Consider the following 27773-nt stretch of genomic DNA (forward strand, 5'->3'; position numbering starts at 1 on the left):
TTAAAAAACAAAATCTAACCTTCTCCTGTCTCCAGAAAACGCATTTAACCACAAAAGATAAACATAGACTGAAAGTAAAAAAACAATTCTACAAGCAAATGGACCAAAAAAGAAGGCAGGAACAGCCATACTTATATCAGATGAAATAGACTTCAAATTAAAAAAGGTAAAAAGAGACATAGACAGACACTACATTATGATCAAGGGGACAATATATTAGGAAGATATACCACTCATCAACATACACTCACCAAATGAAGGGGCACCAAAATACATTAGACAATTATTATCAGCTCTGAAAATACATATAGAGTGCGAGACTTCAACACCCCACCCACTCTCACCAATGGACAGATCAATGAGACAAAATATACACAAAGACACCAGAGCCCAAAATAAAGACATAGAACTCATGGACTTAACAGACATCTATAGGACAGTGTACCCAAAAAAATCCAAGTACACATTTTTCTCAAGTGCACACAGATCATTCTCCAGAACTGATCATATACTGGGCCACAAGACAAACATCAACAGATACATGAAGATCAAAATCCTTCCAACTATCTTCTCCAATCATAAAGGCATCAAGCTAGAAATAAATCATGAAAAGAAAACAAGGAACCCTCCCAATTCATGGAGACTGAAATCCACACTACTGGAAGACCACTGGACTAATTAGGAGATCAAAGAAGAAATTAAAAAATACTTTGAGTTGGACGAAAAGGAGGACACCACCACTTTCCAGAATGCAGCAAAAGCAGTAATAATAAGAAAATATATAGCAATACAGGCTCACATCAAGAAACAAGAAAGAACTCAAAGAAACAACTTAATCTCCGTCTCAAAGAGCTAGAAAAAGAACAAGAAAAAAAACCCTAAAGCCAGTAGAAGAAAGGAAATAATAAAAATCAAAGCAAAAATAAACGAAATGGAAATTGAAAAAACTATGCAAAAGATCAATGAAACCAAAAGTTGGTTCTTTGAAAAAATAAACAAAATAGACAAATCTCTAGCCAGGCTCACAAAGAAAAAATGGAGGAAAACACATATAAATAGGATTATAAATAAAAGAGGAGAAATCACAACAGACTCAGTAGAAATCAAAAGAATAATCAGAGATTACTATGAACACTTATATGCAAACAAATTCAACAACCTAGAAGAGATGGATAAATTCCTAGAACAATATAATCATCCAAAGCTGGACAAAGAAGAAATAGAACAATTTAACAGACCAATTACAAGCAGCAAAATTGAGGCCGTAATCAAAGCACTCCCCAAAAACAAAAGCCCAGGCACAGACGGCTTCACAAATGAATTCTACCAAACGTTCGGCAGTGAATTAGTGCCTATCCTACACAAACTCTTTCAAAAAATTGAAAAAGAAGGAATACTACCAAATACGTTCTACGAAGCCAACATTACACTAATACCAAAGCCAAACAAAGACAGCACAAAAAAAGAAAATTACAAGCCAATCTCCCTAATGAACACTGATGTAAAAATCCTCAACAAAATCCTTGCCAACAGAATCCAACAATGCATCAAAGGAATAGTATACCACGATCAAGTGGGATTCATCCCAGGGGCACAAGAATGGCTCAACACACGAAAATCGATAAGTGTAATCCAACACATCAACAAAAAGAAAAATAAAAAGCATATGATCATATCAATAGATGCTGAGAAAGCATTCGACAAAGTCCATCATCAATTTATGATGAAGGCCCTTGAAATTCTTTGGATAGAAGGAACATACCTCAACATGATAAAAGCCATATACGACAAACCCACTGTCAACATAATTCTCAATGGTAAAAAGCTGAAGGCCTTTCCTTTAAGATCAGGAACAAGGCAAGGTTGTCCTCTCTCACCACTGCTCTTCAATATAATACTGGAGGTCCTAGCCAGGGCAATAAGACAAGAGAAAGACATACAAGGAATCCAAATAGGGAAAGAAGAAGTAAAACTATCACTATTTGCAGACAATATGATGATATACACAGAGAACCCTAAAAACTCCACAGAAAAACTACTCAAAGCAATCAACCAGTTCAGTAAAGTAGCAGGATACAAAATCAACATGCAAAAATCAGTAGCCTTCCTATACACAATCAATCAGAAGAAGAAGAAATCAAGAAAACCATCCGTTTTATAATTGAAACAAAAAAAATTAAATACTTGGGAATAAACCTAACAAAAGAGGTGAAAGATCTATACAAAGAAAATCATAAAACACTGTTAAAAAGAAATTTAAGAAGATGCAAAGAAATGGAATGACATTCCCTGCTCATGGATTGGAAGAATCAACATTATTAAAATGGCCATCCTCCCAAAAGCAATATACAGATTCAATGTTATTGCAACAAAAATCTCAATGATATTCTTCAAAGAAATAGAACAAATACCAATGAAATTCAAATGGAACCACAAAAAACCACAAATAATATATAATATATAATATAAATATATATTATTTATATAGCCAAAGCCCTACTGATGAAAACAAAGGAGAAACTTCAAGCTATACTACATAGCTATAATAATTAATACAGTTTGGTACTGGAACAAAAACAGACACACAGACCAATGGAACCAAATAGAGAGCCCAGAAACAGAGCCACACTTATATGAACAACTAATCTTTGACAAAGGAGCAAAGAATATGCAATGGAACATGGATAGTTTGGTGCTGGGAAAAGTGGACCTCCACGTGCAAAAAAATGAAACTAGACCACTACCTCTCACCATGCACAAAAATCAACTCAAAATGATAACTGGACATAAGACCTGAAACCATAAAATATATAGAAGAAAATACAGGTAAAACACTACAAGACATACATCTCAGAAACATCTTTTTTTTTTTTTTTAAAGATTTATTTATACAAGCACTGGGTACAGTCAGAAGCGCAGGAGGGTGAGAGAATTCACCAGAGCCAGAGCGGGGAGCAGAGCAGGCAGAAGGACCGAAGTACACTGCCGAGGAGGGGAGCAGTGGGCGGCAGGAGAGGTCTGCACACCATGTGGGACCTTCCTCCGGTGGTCAGGGAGCAGCCGGGGATTGAACCGGCACTGCAGAGGCTTAGGGCAGTTTCACAACCCAGCGTTCAACTGCTGCGCCAACGGGGAGGCCCCATCTCAGAAACATCTTTAAAGCAATGATAGTGAAGGCAAAGATAAACACCTGGGATTACATCAAACTAAAAAGCTTCTGTACAGCCAAAGAGACATTAACCAAAATAGAGAGATACCCCACTGATTGGGAAAAAATCTTTGCACTCCATTCACCTGATAAGGGACTGGCCACAAAGATATACAAAGAACTCACAGGGCTCAACATAAACAAAATAAATAATCCAATCAAGAAATGTGAAGAAGAACTCAAAAGACATTTCTCCAAAGAGGAAATGCAAATGTCCAACAGGCATACGAAAAAATGTTCAACATCCCTTATAATCAGGGAAATGCAAATCAAAACCACATTGAGATACCATATTACACCAGTAAGACTGGCACATAGCAAAAAAAACAAGCAACAACAAATGTTGGAGAGGATGTTGTAAAAAAGGAACTCTCCTAAATTGCTGCTGGGAGTGCAAACTGGTCCAACCACACTGTGGAATGCTGTCCTGAGGTTCCTCAGTCTACCAAAAATGGAACTACCATATGACCCAGCAAATCCACTACTAGGGATCTACTAAAGGACATAAAAACAGTGATTCAAAAGAGCACCTGTACCCCTATGTTTATTGCAGCACTATTTACAAAAGGTAAAACCTGGAAACAACCCAAATGCCCCAAAATAGATGACTGGATCAAGAAGATGTGGTATATATACACAATGGAATATTATTCAGCAATCAAAAAAGATAAACTCATGTCATTTGCAGCAAAGTAGATGGAGCATGAAGGAATTATGCTCAGTGAAATAAGCCAGAAGGAAAAATAAACATATCGGATGGTTTCACTTATAACAGGAATATAGGGGAAACCAATAAGACATCAGTGTAAAAAAAATAATAACAGTAAAAAACACAACAAAGCAAAAACAGACAATTATAAACCAGAGACATACTACAGTGGAGGAGGAGGGAAAGGGATCAGAGGGATGGAGGGAGGAGCACAGGGGACTGGTGATGGTGCATGGGTGCCTTGGGGAAGGAAATTCTATGGGGACTCAATCTGAGGGGGTGGGGAAAGGAAATATTGTTTAAATTTTTTTTAAAATGATAAATGTTAAAATAAAACATAAATAAATTAAAAAAAAACATCAAAATGTTCACAGTGGTATCTCAAGTTGGAGAGTTAGATGGCTTTAACAGGAAAAGGGGAAGTACTTATAGGTTCCCTTCCATGTGTGTTCTGGAGTCAGTAACTGCTTAGAAATAATACAATATTCATTGTAATACAATATTTATTGTAAAAAGGAACCCCACATTCTTTGCCTTAAACTGTTTTGTCTTTTTCTTAGTAGACCAAAATTAAAATTAAGAGTTTTCAAGTCTTTTTGGATTTGACCTTTTAGCTTAATCTAGGTCCTCAAAGGATAATGGCTACTGCAGTTAAGAAAAGGTGCATTAATAGCTAATATTTATTAATTGCTGTGCACATGAATTATGTGAGACAATGTTCTAGGTGTTTTGCATAAAATAATTTAATTAATATACTCATAACCCTAAAAGTAAGGAAACTGAAGCTAGAGAGTTTAGGCAACTAGCCTAAGATGACACAGCTAAAAGGTAAAGAAGCCAGGATTCAAACCCAAGGCAGCCTGGCTTCGAAGCCTGCCCTCTAACCTACTATGTTCCATTGCTTTCAGTTATATGTGGATTTATTTCCTTCCTTATGCTTTTCTAGACTTCTCTCTAATACCCAATAAGTATTACTAAAAAGGAAAGGTGGACATTTACTCAGAGACAAACAGGGGACACCAGGATAAGTGCCCTGTAGTTTATCTAGCAAGAGTCAGAAACCTTACTGTGGTCGATGGGTCATGATTTATTTGTCTTGCACAATATCCATCTTTTCTATCCATTCTCAACCATCAGTACAGGAGCAGTGTTGCAGGTACCTGTTTTATTAATAGACATAAATATTTGGCTAAAATAAATCAAACATTTACCTGCAGAATTACTCTTCTCTCCAGCTCTGAAAAAGAAGTCTTAAAATAATGCTATGAGTTCATTAAAGAATTTAAATAAAGTTGGATCAAATTACCTTGAGTTCTTGAAGTTGATCAGGTTCATAAAGCTGGGTAGATACTGCCTGTGCAAGGAAAGTGTCTAGCTCATGGCGGTGCAAGATGCGACCGCCTGGCCACTGAATCATGTACCTAGAAAATAAAAGCATTAACATTAAGCCACATTTATTCACTTCACTAACATTTATTAAGCTAAGAACCTATCATGGGCCAGAGTCTAGGCTAGACTTTGGCAATCCCAATAGAGCAAAAGTAAGTCTCTGTCTTTGGTTACTAGTAGTCTGGGTGGCAGAGGAGACAGGCATGTATATTAACAATGACTAGTACCAAAATAAATGAATTCTAAAAGGGTACTACAAGAGCACAGAAAAGGGCTACAACTACAAGAACAAGGGAGAGTATCTTGAAAAAAAAAAGTGAAGAGGGAAGTTTCAAGGGGAATGTAGACTGGTGAGACTAAAGGTGAGGAAAAGTAAGTTGAAGAATGAGGTAACAATAAATGTGAGGCACAGAGGTATGGGGTTCAGCATGATATACCAGGCTCCATATTGCTGGAGCTAAGTATGTTTGTAGTGACAGGAGACAAGATTAGAAAGTAGGCCAGATCACGAAGAGTCTCAAAAATAGTTACTAAGTAATTTGAACCTTATACTGAGAGTACAGCAGGTCCAGGACAAATAATACCATTTTGTTCAATGTTGTTTCATTATAACACTGATGAAAAAAAAGGAATCCTGGCCAATGTTGAAGAAATGATGTTATTTGAGGACCCTTTTTCATTCACTTAAATTTACAGTTTCCAAGAACCTATTGCAGAATTAACTATAGAAGAGTGATATTAACTGGTTTAATATTGACTGGTTTTTGAGGGTAAGAGACATGGATACCATTTGGGAGGTAACTGCAGCAACCTGTTGCAAACTGATCTAAACAAGGGAAGTGGTTGAAAGGTTGGAGAGGGTCAGAAGACAAGAGTATTAAGGAAATAAAATCATGGGATTTGGTTATGGGTTTTATAGAAAGGGGGTAAAGAAAAAGAGTCTGAGATTCCCAGAATTCTGCCTTGGGTAGATGGCTAGATTATAGCGTCATTCCTCAAAATAGAAAATCTACTAATTAAAAGAATAAGCACACATTGATGAGTATTTGAATTCCATGAATTGCATTGTTTATTGCTATAGATAGCAAGAATGCAGAAAAAGGAAAAGAGATGGAAAAAATATATAAATACATCAGTACAAAGACTGTGACCTTAGCTCCTTTGAGGTCCACAAGAAAACAATCATTCATAATTATTGGAGCTATTGAAACTTCAGAAACCTGGCATTGAAAACAAGGGTTAGGTTCCTGGGAATTCTAGCCCCATTACTATTACTAGGAGGTAGTGTGGTACACTGGAAAGAGCCTGGGCTCTGCAGCCAGACAGCCTGGCTCTGAAACTCTAAGTTTCCGTTTCTTATGTGAAATGATCACAACAGTACAGGTAGCCCTATGATTATCACTCCTAAAGATCAAACTATCCAGTATGGTTTTGGAATTGTAGGACCTGTCAGTAAGCCGTGCTATTGCTTCTTTAGGATGTAAATTCTAAATTACTGGGCTTACCAGGAGGGAATCCTCCTGAGACACACAAAACTTACTTTTGCTCAGAATGCTTCCTATTCTCTTCCCTTATTTGCCAACAGGCAAATTCATTCATACTTCATAAAGTATTTGATACTTATTTTTTAAATTAGATAATAATTCACACATTTTATTAGCTTCAGGTACACAACATAATGATTTAATATTTGTATATATTGCAAAATGATCACTACAATAAATCTAGTTATATCCCATGATCACACAAAGTTACATTTTTTCCGTTGTGATGAAGTAAGTATCCTCTTAACAATTTTCAAACATACAATACATTATTGTTAACTATAGTCTCAATGCTGTACATTACTTCCCCATGAGTTATCTATTTCAGTTTATACATTTTGGCCTCCTCCTATTTCACCCAAGCCCTAAACCCCACCTCTGATAACCACTAATTGTTTTTCTGTATTCATGAGCTCTGTTTTGATTTTTAAAAAAAGATTCCACATTTAAGTAAGATCATACAGTATTCCTCTTTTTTTTTTAAGATTTATTTATTTATGCATACAAGAAATGGGGTACATGCCAGAGTGTGTGTGTGTGTGTGGGGTGGGGGGGGTGCGAGGATTCACCAGAGACAGAGTGGGGAACAGAACAGACAGATTGACTGAAATACACTGCTGAGGGGAGCAGCAGGTGAGTCAGGAGAGGTCTGCTGCGCCATGTCAGTAGCTCCTTGGCTGGGGATCAAACTCGTGCTGCAGTGGCTGCAGATATCTTCATAGGCGTCTTATACTCCTTGTGCCACCAGGGAGGCCCACACAGTATTTCTTTGTCTGATTTATTTCACTTAGTATTATGTACTTAAAGTTCATCCATGTTTTCACAAATGGCAATATTTCCTTCTGTTTTATGGCTGAGTAATATTCTATTGTGTATGTATTTATGTGTATATATAAATATATATATATATATATATATATATATCTTATTTATCCACTCAAACACTTAATGGACACTTAAGTTATTTCCATGCAGCAATAAACATGGGGGTATGTATATCTTTTCAATAGAGTTTTAGTTTTCTTCAGATATATATGCAGAAATGGAATTGCTGGAGCATATGGCACTTCTATTTTTAATATTTTGAGGAACTATACTGTTTCCATAGTGGCTGACCAATTTACATTCCCTCCAACAGTGCACAGGGTTCCCTTATCCTTTTCTACACATCCTCACCAATACTTGTTATTTCTAGTCTTCTTGATAATAGCCATTCAAACAGGTGTGAAGTAATTTATCATTGTGGTTTTCAATTTCATTTCCCTGATGATATTGAACACCTTTACATATAAATGTTGGCAATCTGTATGCCTTTTTCTGAACAAAGTCTATTTAGATCTTCTGCCCATTTTTTAATCGAATTTTTTTTTGCTATTGAGATATATAATTTCCTTGTATTATGAATATACCTCCTTATCAGATATATGATTTTTGTTTTCTCCCATTCAGTAGGTTAACTTTTCATTTTTGGATGGTTTCCTTTGCTGTACAGAAGGTTTTTTGTTTAATGTAGTACCACTTTATTTTTGCTCTTTTAGCCTTTGGTTTTGGGGTCAAATCCAAAAGCTCATCATCAACACTGATGTCAATGAGCTATCAGAACCCATGGGATGCAGAAAAAGCAGTACTAAGAAGGCCATAATAGCAATACAGGTTCATGTTAAGAAACAAGAAAGGTTTCAAGTAATCAAACCTTATACCTTAAGGAGGTGGGGAAAAAAGGAACAAATGAACCAAAAGCCACTAAAGAAAGGAGATAATAAAATTAGCATGGAAATAAAAAAATACAAAAAGATGATACCAAAGATCAGTGAAATCATAGTTTTTTCTTTGAAAAGGCAAAAAAAAAAAATGCAGACAAACCTCTAGCTAAGCTCACTAAGGAAAAAAAGATAAAACTCTAATAAATAGAAATGAAGAGAAGTGACAATAGTCATCTTAGAAATGCAGTAGATTATCAGAATTTACTATGAACATCTTTATGGCAATAAATTGGGTAATGTAGGAGAAATAGACAAATTATTATACGTACAACCTTCCAAGACCAAAGTAGGAAGAAATAGAAAACCTGAGAAGATCAATTACAAGCAAGGAAACTGAAACAGTAATCAAAACTCCCCTAAAAACCAAAAACCTAGGACAAGATGGTCTCACCAGTGAGTTCTATCAAACATTCAAAGACAAACTATACCTATCCTCAAACTCTTCCAAAGAATTGAAGAGGGAAAGCTTCCAAATATATTTTATGAGGAAAGCATCACTCTAATACCAAAAGCAGACAAGGACAACACACAAAATGAAAGCTGCAAACCAATTTCCCTGATAAACACAAATGCAAAAATCCTCAGCAAAATCTTAGCAAACCAAATAAAATAATACATTAAAAGGATCACATATCATGACCATGTGTAATTTATTTCAGGGATACAAGGATGGTTTAACCTATGCAAATTAATCAGTGTAATTCACCACATCAACAAAAGGAAAGATAAAAATCATAACCATATTGATGGAAGCAAAGAAAGAATTTTTACAAGATTCCAACCTCCATTTATGATAAAAACTACCAATAAAATGGAGTTAGAAAGAACATACTTCAACAAAATAAAGGCCATATATGTCAACCCCACAGCTAACATCATAGTCAATAGAAAAAAATTGAAAGCTTTTCCTTGAAGATCTGGTGAAGACAAAGTTGTCCACTTTCACCACTACTATTCAACGTAGTATTGAAAATCCTACATAGAAAAAGTAGACAAGAGAAAGATATAAAAGGAATCCAAATTGGAAAAGAAGCAAAAACATCACTATTGGCAGATAACATAATAACATATATAAACACCCTAAAGACTTCATTTTTTTTTTTTTTTTTAATAGAGGCATGCTTATTTATTTATTTGTTTGTTTGTTTTGTTTATACATGCACTGGGTACAGTCAGAAGCGCGGGAGGGTGAGAGAATTCACCAGAGCCAGAGCAGGGAGCAGAACAGGCAGAAGGACCGAAGTACACTGCTGAGGGGAGCAGCGGGCTGCAGGAGAGGTCTGCGCGCCATGTGGGACCCTCCTCCTGTGGCCGGGGAGCAGCCGGGGATCGAACCGGCGCCGCAGCGGTCGCCGGCAGCCTCGCAACCCAGCGCTCAACCGCTGCGCCACCGGGGAGGCCCCCCTAAAGACTTCATTTTAAAAAACATTGGGCACAATGTCAATACACAAAAAATTTGTTTCATACCTATATGCAAGCTATGAATTGGAAAAGAAAGAAAAACAAGTCCATTTAAAATTGTGACAAAAGAATTAAATGCCCAGTTATAATTTAACAAAGGAGGTGAAAGGTCTATATAACAAAAACTAAAAACATATTTTTAAGAGAGAAGGACACAAAGAGATGGATATCCTTGTTCATGGATTGGAAGATAAACATTGTTAAAATGACCATCTACCCAAAGTAAGTAATATGCAGATTCAGCACCAATAACAGACAAGTGTATAAAAAGTAAAAAGTGGTATACTCACAACTAAATACTGGTCAGCTCTACAAAAGGATGAAATCTTGCCATTTCCAACAATATAGATGGAACTTGAGGGGATTATGTTAAGTGAATTAAGTCAGAAGAAGAAACAAACACTGGATGATTTCACTCGTTGGGGAGGGGCTCAATGATCTATCATGGAGGATTACTAGTGCTTTGGTGGTGGTGTGAAGATATAACTCTAAATCATATAAAGTGTTATATACCAACGTCACATCAAAAATAATTTAATATAAAAAAGAGCCTGGTATCGAGAAGCTTATTGCCTATGCTTTCTTCTGGAGTTTTAAAGTTTCAGGTCTTAAAGCCCAAATCGTTTATTGATTTTAAGTTTTGTGTATGGTATTAGATAGTGCTCCACTTTCCCCAAAGCTATTTACTGAAGAGATTGTCCTTTCCTCATTATATAATCTTAGCTACCTTTTCATGCCACATTATTTAGTGCATAATATCAACATAAAATAATCTCTTTTGTCATTCTTAATGGCATTTTTGCCTTGAGGACCATATTATCTATTAACATTGTTTCTTTAGATTTGTAGTTCCTTGATTTACCTTTGCCAATTATTTTATTTTTAATCTTTCCACCTTATTTTGTTGGTAAGATGTGAAACAAAAACATAAGTTAGTGAACAAAACCAGAATTAATATGAGACTTTATTTAGCATAGCCTGGCCAATATGTAATTTTTTTTTAATTATCATCAATCTATCTGAGCAAACTGATATTTCGTTTGTTGTTTAAATTTGCATTTCCTGCAAATGGCCAGCAAGTATATGAAAAAATGCTCAACATCACTTATACACAGGGAAATGCAAATCAAAACCACAATGAGATACCACCTAACACCAGGGAAAGTGCCCATACAAAAAAACTGGCAACAACAAATGCTGGCAAGGATGTGAGAAAAAGGAACCCTCTTACACTGCTGGTGGGAATGCAAACTGGTCCAACCACTATGGAAAGCTGTGTGGAGGACCCTCAAATTACTAACAATGGAGCTACCATATGACCCAGCAATTCCACTCCTAAGAATCTACCCAAAGGATACAAAAACATTAATTCAAAAGGAAAACTTCACTCCTATGTTTATTGCAGCACTGTTCACTATAGCTAAGATATGGAAACTTAAACACCCCAAAATAGATGACTGGATCAAAAAGATGGACTACTCCTCAGCAACCAAAAAAAGGGCAAACTCATGCCATTTGCAACAACATGGATGGAGCTGGAAGGGATCCTGCTCAGTGAAATAAGTTAGAAGGAAAAAGAAAAACATCAGATGGTTTCACTTATAGGAAGAATATAGGGATATTGAACAAAGGGTCAGAAGAAAGAAAAAAAGACTATGCTAGCAGGCAAATTATAGATCTGAGACATATAGCAGGGGAGGAGGGAGTCAAAACGGGAAGGGAAGAGCACAAGGGTCTATGGTGACAATTCATGGGAGAGATGGTGATGGGAGATTTATAGGGATTACACCTTAGGGGAGAAATCAAATATTGTACAAAAATGAACAATGATGTATAAAAAAATAGATTTGCATTTTCCCAATGATTAAGAATGTTTTCATGTGCTTTTTATTTTTTATTTATATATATATATATATATATATATAGAGGCACGTTTTCTTTCTTTCTTTCTTTATTTGTTTGTTTTTGTTTATACATGCACTGGGTACAGTCAGAAGCGCGGGAGGGTGAGAGAATTCACCAGAGCCAGAGCGGGGAGCAGAGCAGGCAGAAGGACCGAAGTACACTGCTGAGGGGAGCAGCGGGTGGCAGGAGAGGTCTGCGCGCCATGTGGGACCCTCCTCCGGTGGCCGGGGAGCAGCCGGAGATCGAACCGGCGCCGCAGAGGCCGTGGGCAGCTTCGCAACCCAGCGCTCAACCGCTGCGCCACCGGGGAGGCCCTTCATGTGCTTTTTAAAAAAGAATTTTGAAACACAACTTTATGGAAAGGAATGGGTTGACAATAACAAACAAGATTTCACCCCTGAATATTGTGATGTGACTGTAGCGGTCTTGCATTTGAAACTTGAGAAGCTAAAACATTCCAAAACAGCTAAATATGCAGGTCCAGAAAATGAAGGTTTTTTAAATGCCACATTCACTCTGAAGCCCATTCATCTACTCCATCATCCCAAATATTAAGCACATGTTGTGCTAAGCTATATAATAAAGTGTCAAACACTGCAACACTGACATCACAGGACAGCTGCCTATAAAACAAGACTTCTGATGCTTAGCACTAGCTTCATCTTCTCACAGGTCATCATCCTCATCCAGGATAGCAACTGTCTGAGCAACCTCTAAATCTTGCTCATACTGTGCAGCCAAAGGTGGGTCCATGACCACCTTCTGGTGGGACAAGAGCAGGTATGGCAATGAACTCCATGTTAGGGTCTCTGATTACTTTTTTAATAAGCCAGAAAGGAAGGGCTTTTCAAAGTTGTAATTACTTTTGGCAGAAATATCACATACTGAAGATTCTTCTTTCAGTGGAAGACAATAGATTTTGCATTAACTTCCATTTCCTTAGTATCCACTTTGTTGCCACACAACCCAGTAAGGATATTTTCTCATACTCTTACCATATTGCTATGCTAGTTAGGTACATTCTTGTAAGTTACTCTCAATTTACATCACACATTATAATAGACTTGGATATAACACTCCTCTGTCAGTCCACTAAATTTCTCCCCGAGCAGCTGTATCCCACAGATTGAACTTAATAGGCCCTCTGTTAGTATGGAACATAAGGCGACATAAGACCTCAAACACCCAAGGCAGTTACATTACTTCTGAACTCATTTATTCTAACAATTTTTTATGGTGGAGTCTTTGGGATGCAATATATATAAGAACATGTCTTTTATTTTCTTGTTGATCTTCTGCATAGCTGTTCTATTTTTTTTAAGATTTATTTATTTATTTATTTATACAAGTACTGTGTACAGTCAGAAGTGTGGGAGGGTGAGAGAATTCACCAGAGCCAGAGTAGGGAACAGAACAGGCAGACCGATGAAATACACTGCTGAGGGGAGCAGTGGGCGGCAGAAGAGGTCTGCGCACCATGTGGGACCCTCGACGGTGGCCGGGAATTGAACCCGCACTGCAGAGGCTGCGAGCAGCTTCGCAGCCCAGCGCGAAACCTCTGCGCCACCAGGGGAGGCCCTAGCTATTCTATTTTGAAGGTGGGATATTGAAGTTTTTACTGTTGCTTAACTATTTCTCCCTTAATTTCTCTCAGGTTTCACTTCATGTCTTTTTAGGCCATCTTGCTAAATATATATAGTTGTTATACATCCCTGATGAATTGACTCTTTTATCATTATAAAATAACCCTTTTTGTCTGTAGAATCATTTTATTGTCTTAATGTTTATTTTGCCTGGCATTAGTGTAGTCACTCCAGCAGATGGTCCCCAATTAACGATGGTTTGACTTAGGTTTTTTCATCCTTCTCACCGTGTGAAAGCAATATGCATTGTTCTTCAACTTATTATGGGATTACATGCTGATAAACCCATCATAAATTGAAAATATTTTAAGTGAAAATCAATTTAATACATCCAACCTGTATGTCTTTTCCATCCTTTTACTTTCAACCTATTTATATCTTTGAATCTAAAGTGTGTCTACTATAGAAGCATAAAACTGAATTTTGTTTCCTTTTTTTAAAAGATTTATTTATTTATGCATACAAGAGCTGGGGTACAGGCCAGAGATGTGGGGGTTTGGGGGGTTAGAGGATTCACCAGAGACAGAGCAGGGAACAGAACAGAGGGGAGCAGCGGGTGAGACAGGAGAGGTTTGCTGCACCATGTGGGTTGCTCTCTGGCTGGCCAGGGATCAAACTCATGCTGTAGAGGCTGCGGATTGCTTCATAGTGCGGTGCTTAATCCCTTCCGCCACCAGGGAGGCCCAAATTTTGTTTTCTTACCTAATCTGACAATCTCTGCTTTTATTATATTTTAAACCACTCAAATTTTATGTTATTGACATGGTAGATTTGCATTGGCCATTTTGCTTTTCATATGTCTCATGTGTTATTACTCAATGCCTTTTTTATATTTTTTAAGTGGACATTTTCTAGTGTAACATTTAATTCTTTTAATAATTTCAAAGTATATTTTTGAGTTATTTTTCTATCTACTTTGGATACATATAAACTTCATTCCAGTTGAATATCAAAACTTCTTTCCTATATAGATCCATTCCCTTCCTTCTTTTTTGTGGTATTACTGCTATAAATATTTTGTATACACAAAACCAAGAATAGAGTGTTGTAATTGTTACCTTATATATTATTTCCATTTTTAAAACTTAGAAAAGAAAGGAGATCAAGTATATATTTGCTGTTTTGTCAAATTAACCTAATTATTTATGGTTCTCTTCTTGTGGATTTATATTACATTGTCTCTCAGTTACTCAAATACATCTTGTTTCCACTTACCTTCTTTTTGCTCATCTGTCAAATATATTACATTTCTATATATTATAGGCTCAACAATAAAATTATATACCTATTGTTTGATATAACTACTTTTTAAATACATTAAGAGAAAAAAGGAGATTACATATGTAATTATACTGTATAATTATCTATATAATTATCTTTACTTGTATTCATTTTGTTTTTACGGATTTGAATTACTGTCTTGTCACTCGTTTTCAGCCTGAAGAACTTCAGTATTTTTTATAAGGCAGGTATACTACTAACACATTCTCTGCTTTCCTTTATCTTGGAAAATATCTATTTTACTTTTGCTTTTGAAATACAATTTTATGAGATATGAAATTGGAAGTTGACAATATTGTATTTCAGCACATTGAATTATGTTGTCCCACTACTTTATCTTCACTGTCTCTATACAATGGAAAAATAATACCATATTTGTCTTCTTGTGACTAGATCACTTTACTAAGCATAATTATAATGCCTTCAAGGTTCAGATACGTTGCAAATTGTGTCAGAATTTCCTTACATTTTAAGTCTGAATAATATTCCACTTTATGTATATATTACCTTTTATAAATTCATGCATGATGGAAACTTGGGGTGAACCATTTGTCTTTTGTTGATAATCCTCTTGTGGTTCCTTTGTATGTGACATGTTATTTTTCTCTTGCTTCTTTCAATATTGTCTATGGATTTTATTGAATATGAATGTGAATCACCTTTGTACTAGTAAAGTTGAAAAACTCCAAGTCTCAAATCATTGTAAGTAGCATCTGTAGCTATAAGAAGCAACTGAGATGTTCAGACTCTCCACACTCAATTATGACATGGTTTAAAGTTCATATGTAGTTTTTACTTGACATTGCTGGGCAATAAAATATTTAGGATAAGTTATTCTTTCTTTAACATTGAATTTTAAATTACCAACCAAATGTTATTATGTTCATCTTTAAAACTGTATTTATACCATTTTATTTTCTTCAAAAGCATAAAACATATGGGAAATTTGAAAGATTTGGGTGCAAACTCTTATACTACCCTTTACTAGATATGTAACCTTTGTAAGTCACTTCTGTCTGAGCCTTTGTTTCCTCATATAGAAATGAAGATAAAAAATACTTTATAGCACCATTATGAGGATTAGCAGCATTATTCACAAAGGGATGATTCAGCACACTTCCAGGTACATAATATATAATATAGAACCTCTTTCTTGATGATTTTGTGAGCAGTGATAAACAACTTCTGTTTTAACAATGATCCTATACTGACATACAGGGCAGTCACTAAATGATTCTAGTTGATACCTCTTCTTTTTGGGTTCTTCGGTCTTTAAAATATTTATATATTATAAAGCCTTTATATATTTTCCCTACTTTTAAAAAGTTGGATATATTGGGGCCTCCCCTGTGGCACAGTGGGTTGAGCGCAGCACTGTGAAGCTGTCCGCAACCTCTGCAGTGTGGGTTCTATTCCCTGCCACCTAGGAAGAGTCCCACATGATGCGGAAGAACTCTCCTGTCGCACCCGCTGTACCCCTGAGCAGTGCTTTCATTCTGTCTGCCTGTTCTGCTCCCCACTCTGTTTCTGCTGAATCCTCTCACCCTCCTGCACCTCTGGCCTGTACCCCAGCTATTGTATAAATTTAAAAAATCTTTCCTAATAAATAAATAGTAGGATATCATTTACTGCTATCACTGAGGCTAGTTCTGCTAGTTCTAAGAATAGCACCTATTGCCTCCCTAACCTCTCTCACAATCTGCTGCTTCTAATTCGCTGAACTCTGGGAAATCAGATGACCAAGCTATAAGAAATATGTCTAAGTTAAGAATAGGTAGATCATACTACAGGGTTCTCTTCAGAAAAGTATACAGAACCTACGAGACAATTAGAACATAGTCTTTGTGATAGTTATTATAGCTGTTCACGAGCCATTTTTACTTATTTGAATGTTTCTGGATGTGTTTCAGAAAACCCAGAGAACCAAATAAACAGGAAGATGAGCATTTATACTGTTGAGAAAGAAGATTAAAAAAAAACATGTAATTGTCGAGTTAATATGGGACAATGTAGGACTGTGGCTCAGGAACATGTTAGAAGCTAGGAAGAATAGATCTTATTTGTTATTATTGGGAAGACTTTTCAAGTCACTAATCTTAAAGTTAGGGCAGTTAGAAAATTAACATGTGTTAAGATTCTATTTTGTGATATAGCCACTGCGTGTATTATCTCAATCTCCTCAAATACTTCTGAGAAGAATCATTATATCCATTTTTGGTGGAAAAAAAGGATGTTCAGGAAAGTTAAAGAGGCTTATCTGTGCTGAAAAGTACCATAGAGAAAATTTAAATTAAGGTCTCCAGTTTCAAAGGTCAGTGCTCTATCACTCTGGTGACTTGAAGAAACTGACTTCCTCTTTGCACAAAAATTTCTTCCACATCAACAAATACAAATAAGTGTAAAAGAAACCAGAATACCATCTGTAATTATAACAATATACACCAAGTACCTAGGAATTTATTTAAAATATAGAAGACCTTGAGCACCCACTGCTGGGGCAGACCAGGCGTGCAGGGGAGCGCGTCCTGGCACCAGCATTTTGCAGCAGGGACCTTTCTTTGCTGGAGACTTGTGAACCCAGCAGAAGGCTCACCGAGGAGACAGAGGTAAGCTGGGAGGCCTGCCCATGCCGGGCGCCTTCTACCCTGCAGTTCCAGCCCAGAGGGGAGCAGCACCCACCACTGGGGCAGACCGGGCATGCAGGGGAGCACGTTCCCACATCGCCATTTTGCAGCAGGGACCTTTCTTTGCTGGAGACTTGTGAACCCAGCAGAAGTTCCCCAGAGGAGCCAGTGGTGAGCTGGGAAGGTCTCCCAAGATGCCGGCCAGTACCAGCAACACAGTGTCACAAGGAATACGGCAAATTAGAAAACAGGCAGTAGGGAGTAGAAAAAACCACATACAACCCAGCAACTCCTCAGCAAAACAGCACACCGCAAAAAGAAAACCATCTACCAGATTGCAACGACAGTAACTTGGAAGAACTTCTGAGCCTTCCAGATAGAGAATATAAAATTGCTGTGATTAAAAAACTGACAGAAGTCATAAAGGAAAACAATGATAAGGGGAAAATAATTAATGACCAAAAGAATGAAATTGAGTCCCTAAAGAGGGAAGTAAAAGAAATGCAGGAGATAAAAGAATTAATGGAGATGCTAAAGAACTCTGGGAAAAACAATGAAAGCAGAATAGATGAAATGGAAGAACGAATAAGTACTCTTGAAGACACAGAAATAAAAAGAACTAAAACAGAAAAGGAAGGCGAAGTACGAAGGAAAAAGACCGAAGAAAGACTTTGGGAACTATCTGACTCCATGAGGAAAGGAAATATAAGAGTTATAGGAATCCCAGAAGGAGAGGAGAGAGATGTAGGAACAGAGAAAATATTCATGGATATAATTGAAGAGAACTTCCCAAACGCGAAGAAGGAGCTGAAAATTGATATACAAGAAGCAAGAAGAACACCAAACTTCCATGACGAAAGGAAAAATACAGCAAGACACATAATAGTAAAGCTCCCAAGAATCCAAGACGAGGAAAAAATAATGAAACTAACAAGAGGGAAGAAACAGATAACATTCAAAGGGAAACCAATCAGACTGACATCAGACTTCTCTGAAGAAACACTATGGGCAAGGAGAGAGTGGAGGGACATAGTCAACAGACTCAAAGAAAACAGATACCAACCAAGAATACTCTATCCTGCAAAGCTCTCCTTCCTCTTTGAAGAAAGAATAAGGACCTTCCCAGACAAACAGAAACTCTGGAATTTTATTACGACTAAACCCCCACTCCAAAAAATACTACAAGGAGTCCTAAAGCCAGAACCTCAGAGGGACGAATAACAACAAAAGAAGGCCAAAGAAAGTTATTAAAAGAATAAATAAATAAAATCAAAGGAAAGACAAACACAATGGCAAATACAGATGCTAACATATCAATACTAACTCTAAATGTAAATGGACTAAACTCTTCAATAAAAAGACACAGAGTTGCAGGCTGGATTAAGAAACAAAACCCAACCTTTTGCTGTCTCCAGGAAACACATTTAGCTGCAAAAGATAAAAATAGACTCAAAGTTAAAGGATGGAAAACAATTCTAAAAGCAAATGGACCAAAAAAGAAGGCAGGAACAGCTATACTCATATCAGATAAAACAGATTTCAAACTTAAGATAAAAAGAGACCCCAGTGGTCATTACATTATGATCAAGGGGACAATACTTCAAGAAGAAATAACACTCATTAACATATATTCACCAAACGAAGGAGCATCAAAATATATCAGACAACTATTGGCATCTCTGAAAACAGACATCAGAGAAAACACATACGTAGTGGGAGACTTCAACACACCACTATCAACAATGGATAGATCAACAAGACAAAAAATAAGTAAAGACACTAAAGCTCTAAATAAGGATCTAGAGTGCTTGCGCTTAACAGACATATATAGAACACTAAACCCAAAAAAATCTGAGTATACATTTTTCTCAAGCGCACACGGATCATTCTCTAGGATCGATCATATACTGGGGCACAAGACAAACATCAACAGATACACCAAGATTGAAATCATACCAACCATCTTTTCTGACCATGAAGGCATCAAGCTAGAAATAAACCATAAAAAGAAGGCAAGGTACTCTCCTACCTCGTGGAGATTGAAACCCACACTACTGGAAGTCCACTGGACTAACGAGGAGATAAAAGAAGAAATTAAAAAATTCTTTGAAATGAATGACAAGGAGGACACCAATTTCCTAAATGTATGGGATGCAGCAAAAGCAGTAATAAGAGGAAAATATATAGCAACAGATGCTCACATCAAGTAACAAGAAAGAACTCAAAGAAACAACCTAATCTCGAAGCTCAAAGATCTAGAAAAAGAACAACAAAAAAACCCCAAAACCAGTAGAAGAAAAGAAATAATAAAAACCAAAGCAGAAATAAATGAAATCGAAACTAAAAAAACAATCCAAAAGATCAATGAAACCAAGAGCTGGTTCTTCGAAAAAATAAATAAAATAGATAAACCCCTAGCCAGGCTCACAAGGGCAAAAAGGGAGAAAGCACAAATAAATAGGATAATAAATGAAAGAGGAGAAATCACAACGGACACAACAGAAATCAAAAGAATAATTAATAACTACTATGAACAGTTATATGGAAACAAGTTCAACAATCTAGAGGAGATGGACAAATTCCTACAACTCTACAATCACCCAAAGCTAGATAAAGAAGAAATAGAACACCTAAACAGACCAATTACAAGCAGCGAAATTGAAATGGTAATCAAAAACCTCCCCAAAAACAAAAGCCCAGGACCTGATGGATTTACAAATGAATTCTACCAAACATTCAGAGACGAATTGGTGCCTATCCTTCACAACCTCTTCCAAAAAATTGAGAAGGAAGGTATAATACCTAACACGTTCTATGAAGCCAACATTACACTAATACCAAAACCGAACAAGGACAACACAAAAAAAGAAAAGTATAGGCCAATCTCCCTAATGAACACTGATGCAAAAATCCTCAATAAAATTTTAGCTATCAGAATCCAACAGTGTATCCATAAGGATACACCACGACCAAGTAGGATTCATTCCAGGGACCCAAGGATGGTTCAACATCCGAAAATCAATCAACGTTATCCAACACATCAACAAAAAGAAATATAAAAACCATATGATATTATCAATAGATGCCGAGAAAGCTTTCGACAAAGTGCAACACCCATTCATGATAAAAGCCCTTGAAATTCTTGGGATACAAGAAACATACCTCAACATCATAAAGGCCATATACGACAAGCCAACAGCCAGTATCATTCTCAATGGTGAAAAGCTGAAAGCATTTCCATTAATATCTGGAACAAGACAAGGATGTCCACTCTCACCACTGCTTTTCAATATAATACTGGAAGTCCTAGCCAGAGCAATAAGACAAGAGAAAGACATCCAAGGAATCCAAATAGGAAAAGAAGAAGTCAAACTATCACTATTTGCAGATGATATGATAATATACATAGAGAACCCCAAAAACTCCATAGAAAAACCAATTGAACTCATCAATCAGTTCAGCAAAGTGGCAGGATACAAAATCAACATGCAAAAGTCAGAAGCCTTCCTATACACTAACAATAAATCTGAAGAAGAAGAAATGAGAAAAACCATCCCCTTTATTATCGAAACAAAAAAAATCAAATACTTGGGAATAAATCTAACAAAAGAGGTAAAGGACCTTTACAAAGAAAACTATAAAACACTGTTAAAAGAAATAGAAGAAGATACAAAGAAATGGAAAGACATCCCCTGCTCATGGATTGGAAGACTAAACATTATTAAAATGGCCATCCTACCAAAAGCAATATACCGATGCAATGCTATTCCAATAAAAATTTCAATGTTATTCTTCAAAGAAATAGAACAATTATTGATGAAATTCATATGGAATCACCGAAACCCCCGAATAGCCAAAGCTCTCCTGAAAAAAAAAGAAGGGAATGGAGGCATCACTCTCCCAGATTTCAGGCTATACTACAAAGCCATAATCATCAAAACTGCATGGTATTGGAACAAGAACAGACACACAGACCAATGGAATCGAATAGAAAATCCAGAAATAAACCCACAGATTTATGGTCAACTAATATTTGACAAAGGAGCAAAGACTATGCATTGGAGCAAAGAAAGTCTGTTCAATAAATGGTGCTGGGAAAACTGGGCCGCTACATGCAAAAGAATGAAGCTTGACTACTACCTCACACCATACACAAAAACCAACTCAAAATGGATTAAAGAACTAGACATAAAACCTGAAACCATAAAATACATAGAAGGAAATATAGGCTAAACACTACGTGATTTGCACCTCAAAGACATCTTTACAGACACATCACCCAAAGCAGTGATAGTGAAGGCAAAGCTAAACAGCTGGGACTACATCAAATTAAAGAGCTTCTGCACAGCAAAAGAGACAATAACAAAAACAAAGAGAAACCCCACCAGCTGGGAGAACATTTTTGCACACAACACGAATTATAAAGGATTGATCACAAAAATCTGCAAAGAGGTGATGAGACTCAACAACAACAAAGAAAATAATCCAGTCAAAAAATGGGCAGAAGAGCTAAAAAGAAACTTCTCTGAAGAGGAAATGCAAATGGCCAACAGGCACATGAAAAAATGTTCAACATCACTGGTAATCAGGGAAATGCAAATCAAAACTACCATGAGATACCATCTTACACCAGTGAGAATGGCACATATTACAAAAACTAGCAACAACAAATGTTGGCGAGGGTGTGGAGAAAAAGGAACTCTTCTGCACTGTTGGTGGGAGTGCAAACTGGTCCTACCACTATGGAGAGCTGTGTGGAGATTTCTGGACCTACTAAACATAGAGCTTCCATATGATCCAGCAATTCCACTCCTAGGTATTTACCCAAAGGACACAGAAACATCCATTCCAAAGAACACCTGCACCCCTATGTTTATAGCAGCACTATTTACAATAGCTAAGCTTTGGAAACAGCCCAAATGCCCAAAAATAGATGACTGGATCAAGAAGATGTGGTACATATATACCATGGAATATTACTCAGCATTCAAAAAAGATAAACACATGCAATTTGCAGCAACATGGATGGCGCTGGAAGGGATCATGCTCAGCGAAATAAGCCAGAAAGAAAAAGAAAAATACTGGATGGTCTCACTCATAGCAGGAATCTAGAAAACTTAAATAAGGGACCAGGAAAATGAATAACTATAAGAAAGTGAAAATCAAAATCAACAAAAATCTATGAACCAGAGACACTTCTGGGGGGGTGGGTGGAGGGAGGGGAGGGATTAGGGTCAAAAAGGGGGGGTTGAAATTGTATGGGGAATATAAAAATAAAATTTATTATAAAAAAATAAAACTAAATTGCTAAGCAAAAAAAAAATAAAGTACTTAAGTAATAAACAAACAAACAAACAAAAAAAAACAAAAAAAAGGTATAATGGACACCAGCCTTTGTACCTCTGAAGGCTATTTATTCTTTTGAGGAGAGGAGATTCGATCCTGCATTGCCTTTGCTAGCATCAGCATGTTTTTAGATTGGGAAAATTTAGAGCTGGAAACCCTTCCAATCAAGTATAACTACAGTCTTAATGTCAGTGACTCATTGTTTCTAGCTATATAAACTAAATTCGAACTTATGTTTATTAGGAACAGTTCTTGCAGAGTAAGTTCTGTTTGGGCTGCTTCTCTGGTTTGAATCCACACTTTGATTATCTAATAAACTCTTCGTCTGACAAAAAAAAAAAATATAGAAGACCTCTATAGAATAACATTAAATCTACTGAGACATAAAGAAATGGACATGAATAAAGAGAGAAGTAAATTATGATCTTTGAAGAAACTCTTGACATTTATAAATTTTCTCCCAAATTAATCTATAATTTCAATTCATTCACAAAAGAATTCCAAACAAGATTTTATAAATTATATATGGAAAGATAAAGGTTTAAATGATTAAGGCATAGCTACAACAAGTCTGAAATAAGAGAAGCAAAGAACAAAGATTTTTCATACTTGATATTAAGGCAAATTACAAACCCTTAATAACTGAAACAATGTGCAACTGGTAAGGGAATCAAATAGGCAATGGAACAAAATGGAGTCCAATAATGGACTCATGGACTCATGTGTACATATAGGAACTTGGTACATAAGAAAGGTGGTAATACAAATCAGTATAGGAAAGAAGAGATAATTTAAAAATGGAGCTGGGAAAATTCTACTTGTAGAGATATGCACAGAAATAAAATCAGATCCTTTCTTAGAGCATATACAGAATAAATACAAACCATATTAATGACCTGTCAAAAAACTATATGAAAATCTAGAAAAAAATCTTTATAACCCAGTGATAGGAAAACATTTATTTAAAAAGATCCCAAGAGCACATACCATGAAAGCAAATTTGGATGGGTTTGATAATACCAAAATTAATATTTTTTGGTTTTGGGTAAAGCATACTGATTTTTGATGCATATACTTGGAAATGCATCAAAAAGGATGAATAAATGGATGACTATAAATGGACATATGGTTATATGGGATAAAACAAATGTAGAAAAATATTAATTACGGAATGTAAGTGGAGGTTATGTGGCGGTTCACCGTAATTTTCTTCCAACTTTTCTGTATGTATGAAGTAATTATAATAAGATTGGTGAAAATTATATACTTTTGTTTAACAAAGGATATTGTACATAAAGATTTAAAACATTTTGACCGACTGGAATAGATAATTGATAGACACCACACACATCTATAGATACTTCTATCAGCAAGAAAAAGACAAGTAATATAAAATAAAACTTGCAAAGTAGATAGGCATTTCAGAAAATGAGGTAACAAATATATGTATAAAATAGAATATCAACCACATCTGTAGCCCAAAAAAAACAAATAAAAATAAAAGATACTAATTGAAACCCACTAGAATGGCAAAAATTAATAAATTATATGATATCATTATGGACAAAATAGAGGCCCTGATGTATTGTTCACAGGACTATAAATTACTACAAGTATACTCTAGCGCAATCTGGCAGTATTTGGTGAAAAGCCTGTATGCATATTTTACATTATCCAAGAATTCTACTCTTGAGTTTGTATTTCAGATAAACTGACACAGGAACAGAAAGAGATATCTGTGAGGATATTATCTGCAGCACTGGTTGTAATAGCCAAGAACTAGAAACAAGAGTTTATCAATCAATAAAAGAAAAATACCAGATGGCCTCACTCATAGCAGGAATTTAGAAAACCTAAATAAGGGACCAGGAAAAAGACTAATTATAACACAGTTAAAAATCAAAATCAATAAGCAACTATTAACCAGAGACACACTATGGGGAGGGGGAGGAGGGAGTAGGATCAAAGCAAGGTGGGTGGGAATTGTATGGGGACTAAAACCAAGATGAAAATGCATACATTGTGCAAAAATGAAAAATGATATAAAATATATAAAATTAAAAAATAAACTAAAAAATAAATAAATAAATAAATAAAATACTGTGACATTAGTATTTGATGGAATATAATCCAGCAGAAAGGAAAGAATAAACATGAATAAATCTCAAAAGTAACAATGAGTGAAAAATGTAAGAAATAGAATGAGCTTTATCACACAATATCTTTCATGCTAAAAAACAAGAAAAAAAACTCTACACACATAAACATTACAGACTGTGCATTGATATATATATGCTTAAATAAATATATGGAAGATGGTTTGGAAGGATACATAACAAATACCCGAATTGATAACTATGGTTAGAGAGAAGGGAACTGGATAAGGAATGAAGACTGAAGAGGACAAAAAACAAATAAAAAAGACGGATTATGTATGGACAGATGACAGAGACCAAGGAGACCGTTAAAACAATTTGTGTTTCTGAAGTCAGATAAACAGAATACATAAATTTCACTCATTAACACCATAAAAATACTTGCATAAAGAAAATGTCAAACAAGTAAAAAAGAAATGAACTTGCCACCTCCCTACCACATGGCTTACCGAAGTACACAGCACATGAGCAGCAGGTGGGTGGGGACATTAGCTGGATTGAGCATACTGGGTGTGTCTGACTTCATACAGGCCAGGAAGGCCCGCATCCTTCTGTTCTTGTCCTCAACTGCTTTGCCAAGCCAAAGCTTCTTGAGGTTCGGACAAGTCCATTCCCGAAATGTCAGTGCAGATACCAGCTCAGGGGTCTGAGGTGACTTTCCTTTATAGGCAGACCACTCTTTCAGGATCACTGAAGGAACTGGAAAATAGAAATTAAAGAAAAACAGGCTCTAGAGAATCTCTGAGGATTTCTCAGTTGGCCACATTAATAGGATACATCACATTTCATCATTTTTTAGTTGTTGCTATAATTTTTACTGTTAGCAATAGTAACAGCAAGAACAGGACACATTTATGGGATGCTTGGTATATATAAGTACTTTACATATAAATACAAATTTCATTTACTCCTCATAACAGTCCTGAGAAAGAAGTATGATTACATTATCAAAAAGCATAGTGTTCATTTTGCGGATGAAGAAATCAAGGATCAACACAATTACTTTGGAGCTCATTTCTTAAGCAAATGTACTAGGCTAAACAACAAAAGGAAATTAACAAAATCCCCCAAAACGTAGCATCTTTTAGATTTAAGAAGGTGTAACAAACAAGGAAAACATGGGTTCTATCTATTTCTAGTGTACCTTAGGTTCCTAAGTCTCTTATACTTAAGACACCTAGTATTAATTAGCCAAGATAGAAACCTGGGAGTTATCTCAGAGTCCTCCCTCTCCTTCACCTTATACACATCTGGCTATTTCTCAAATCTTGCTGATTCTACTATCTTTTCATTCCTCGTCTCTATCTGTATCCTTTTCTTCATCACAACAAATACTATAAGGTTCAGTTCTCATGATCTTTCACCTGACCAGTCTCCAGACTGTTGTCACTGCCTTCATCCTGTCCAGTCCCCCTCAGGCCCATGCTCCACACACTACAGTGCTCTTTAAAATAAAAGAAACCAAACTTTTTAGTTTTATAGATTCACATGCAGTTGGAAAGATAGTAGAGATCCAGTGTATCCTTTACCCAGTTTTGCCTAATAATTATAATACAATATCAAAGCGAGTAAATTAACATTGGTACAACTGTGTGTATATCTTTATGTCATGTATAGATTCATGTTAACCACTACCAAAATCAAGATACAGAACTTTTCCATCACCACAAAGATCTCCCTTGTGTAATCTCCCTTTTATGATTACACTCCAGCACTATCCTTAATTCCTGCAACCACTAATCTATTCTCAATCTATACAATTTTGTCGATTTGAGAATGTCATATAAATGGAGTCATACATTATAATCTTTTCAGTTCGGCATTTTTACTTGGCATAATGCCCTTGAGATACATCCATGCTGCTGCACATGTCAATAGTTCATTCCTTTTTTATTTTATTTTATTTTTTTGCTGAGTAGTATACCATGGATGCACTACAGTTAGCCATTTACCCTTTGAAGGATTGTGTGGTTTCCAGTTTGGGTCTATTATGAATAAAGCTGCTATGAAAATTTGTGTTCAAGTTCCTACATGAAAATAAGACCTCATTTCTCTGGGGTAAGTGTCAAATAGTGGGGATAAGTACTGGGTGGTGTGTTAAGTCTTTTTTTTAGTTTTGAAAGGAACTGCCAAATTATTTTCTAGAGTGGCAGTACCATTTTGGATTCCCACCAATTTGTGAGGAATAATTTCTCAATAGCCAATCCAGAATGCAGTATTATCACCATTCGTCACTTTAGACATTTTGATAGATATGTTGTGATACCGCACTGTGACTTTAATTTGTATTTCTCTAATGGCTAATGGTGTTGAACATCTTTTCATGTCTTTGTCATGTGTATATCTTTAGCGAAATGTCTGTTGCTGATTTTCTAACTGGATTCTTAAATAATGTTGTTTTGAGAGTTCTTTGTATACTTTAACTCCTACTCTAGATATGCAGGACTTAGGCACCTACAGATGTCCACTTGATCCAGTAACTTTTATTAAAAAGACTATCTTTCCTCTAATGAAGTACTTCAGGAGCTTTGTCAAAAAACAGTTGATTGTAGTTGTGTAAGACTGTTTCTGGATTCCCTACTGTTTCTTAATCTATGTGTCTGTAACAGTTAATACAATTCAGCAATATAATAAGTCTTATAATTAAGTAGTGATTACTCCCAATTTATTATTCTTTTCAAAACTGTTTTAGATATTCTAGTTCCTTTGTCTTTCCATTTAAATATTAGAATAATCTCGTGTTT

The 27773-nt window shown here is 36.0% G+C and overlaps 1 protein-coding gene and 1 pseudogene across 2 annotated transcripts in view; both read right to left on the reverse strand.

Moving 5' to 3' along the window:
* The window catches only part of FAM120C (family with sequence similarity 120 member C), a gene marked incomplete at both ends in the record, with an annotated part of 114983 nt that overhangs the window by 11772 nt on the left and 75438 nt on the right, over positions 1-27773 (reverse strand). The window contains 2 exons of the mRNA XM_084258610.1: positions 5224-5338; positions 25479-25728. Of these exons, the coding sequence (XP_084114736.1) occupies positions 5224-5338; positions 25479-25728 (365 nt within the window). The remainder of the gene's footprint in view (positions 1-5223; positions 5339-25478; positions 25729-27773) is intronic.
* LOC311186932 (GTP-binding nuclear protein Ran-like) lies at positions 12646-13869 on the reverse strand (annotated as a pseudogene). The gene is made up of 2 exons: positions 13850-13869; positions 12646-13199 (listed from the first exon to the last, which is right to left on the reverse strand). The product of its transcript is annotated as a GTP-binding nuclear protein Ran-like (transcript).

Source organism: Talpa europaea (assembly GCF_964194135.1).
Source record: "Talpa europaea genome assembly, chromosome: X".
In the NCBI taxonomy this organism is placed as follows: domain Eukaryota; kingdom Metazoa; phylum Chordata; class Mammalia; order Eulipotyphla; family Talpidae; genus Talpa; species Talpa europaea.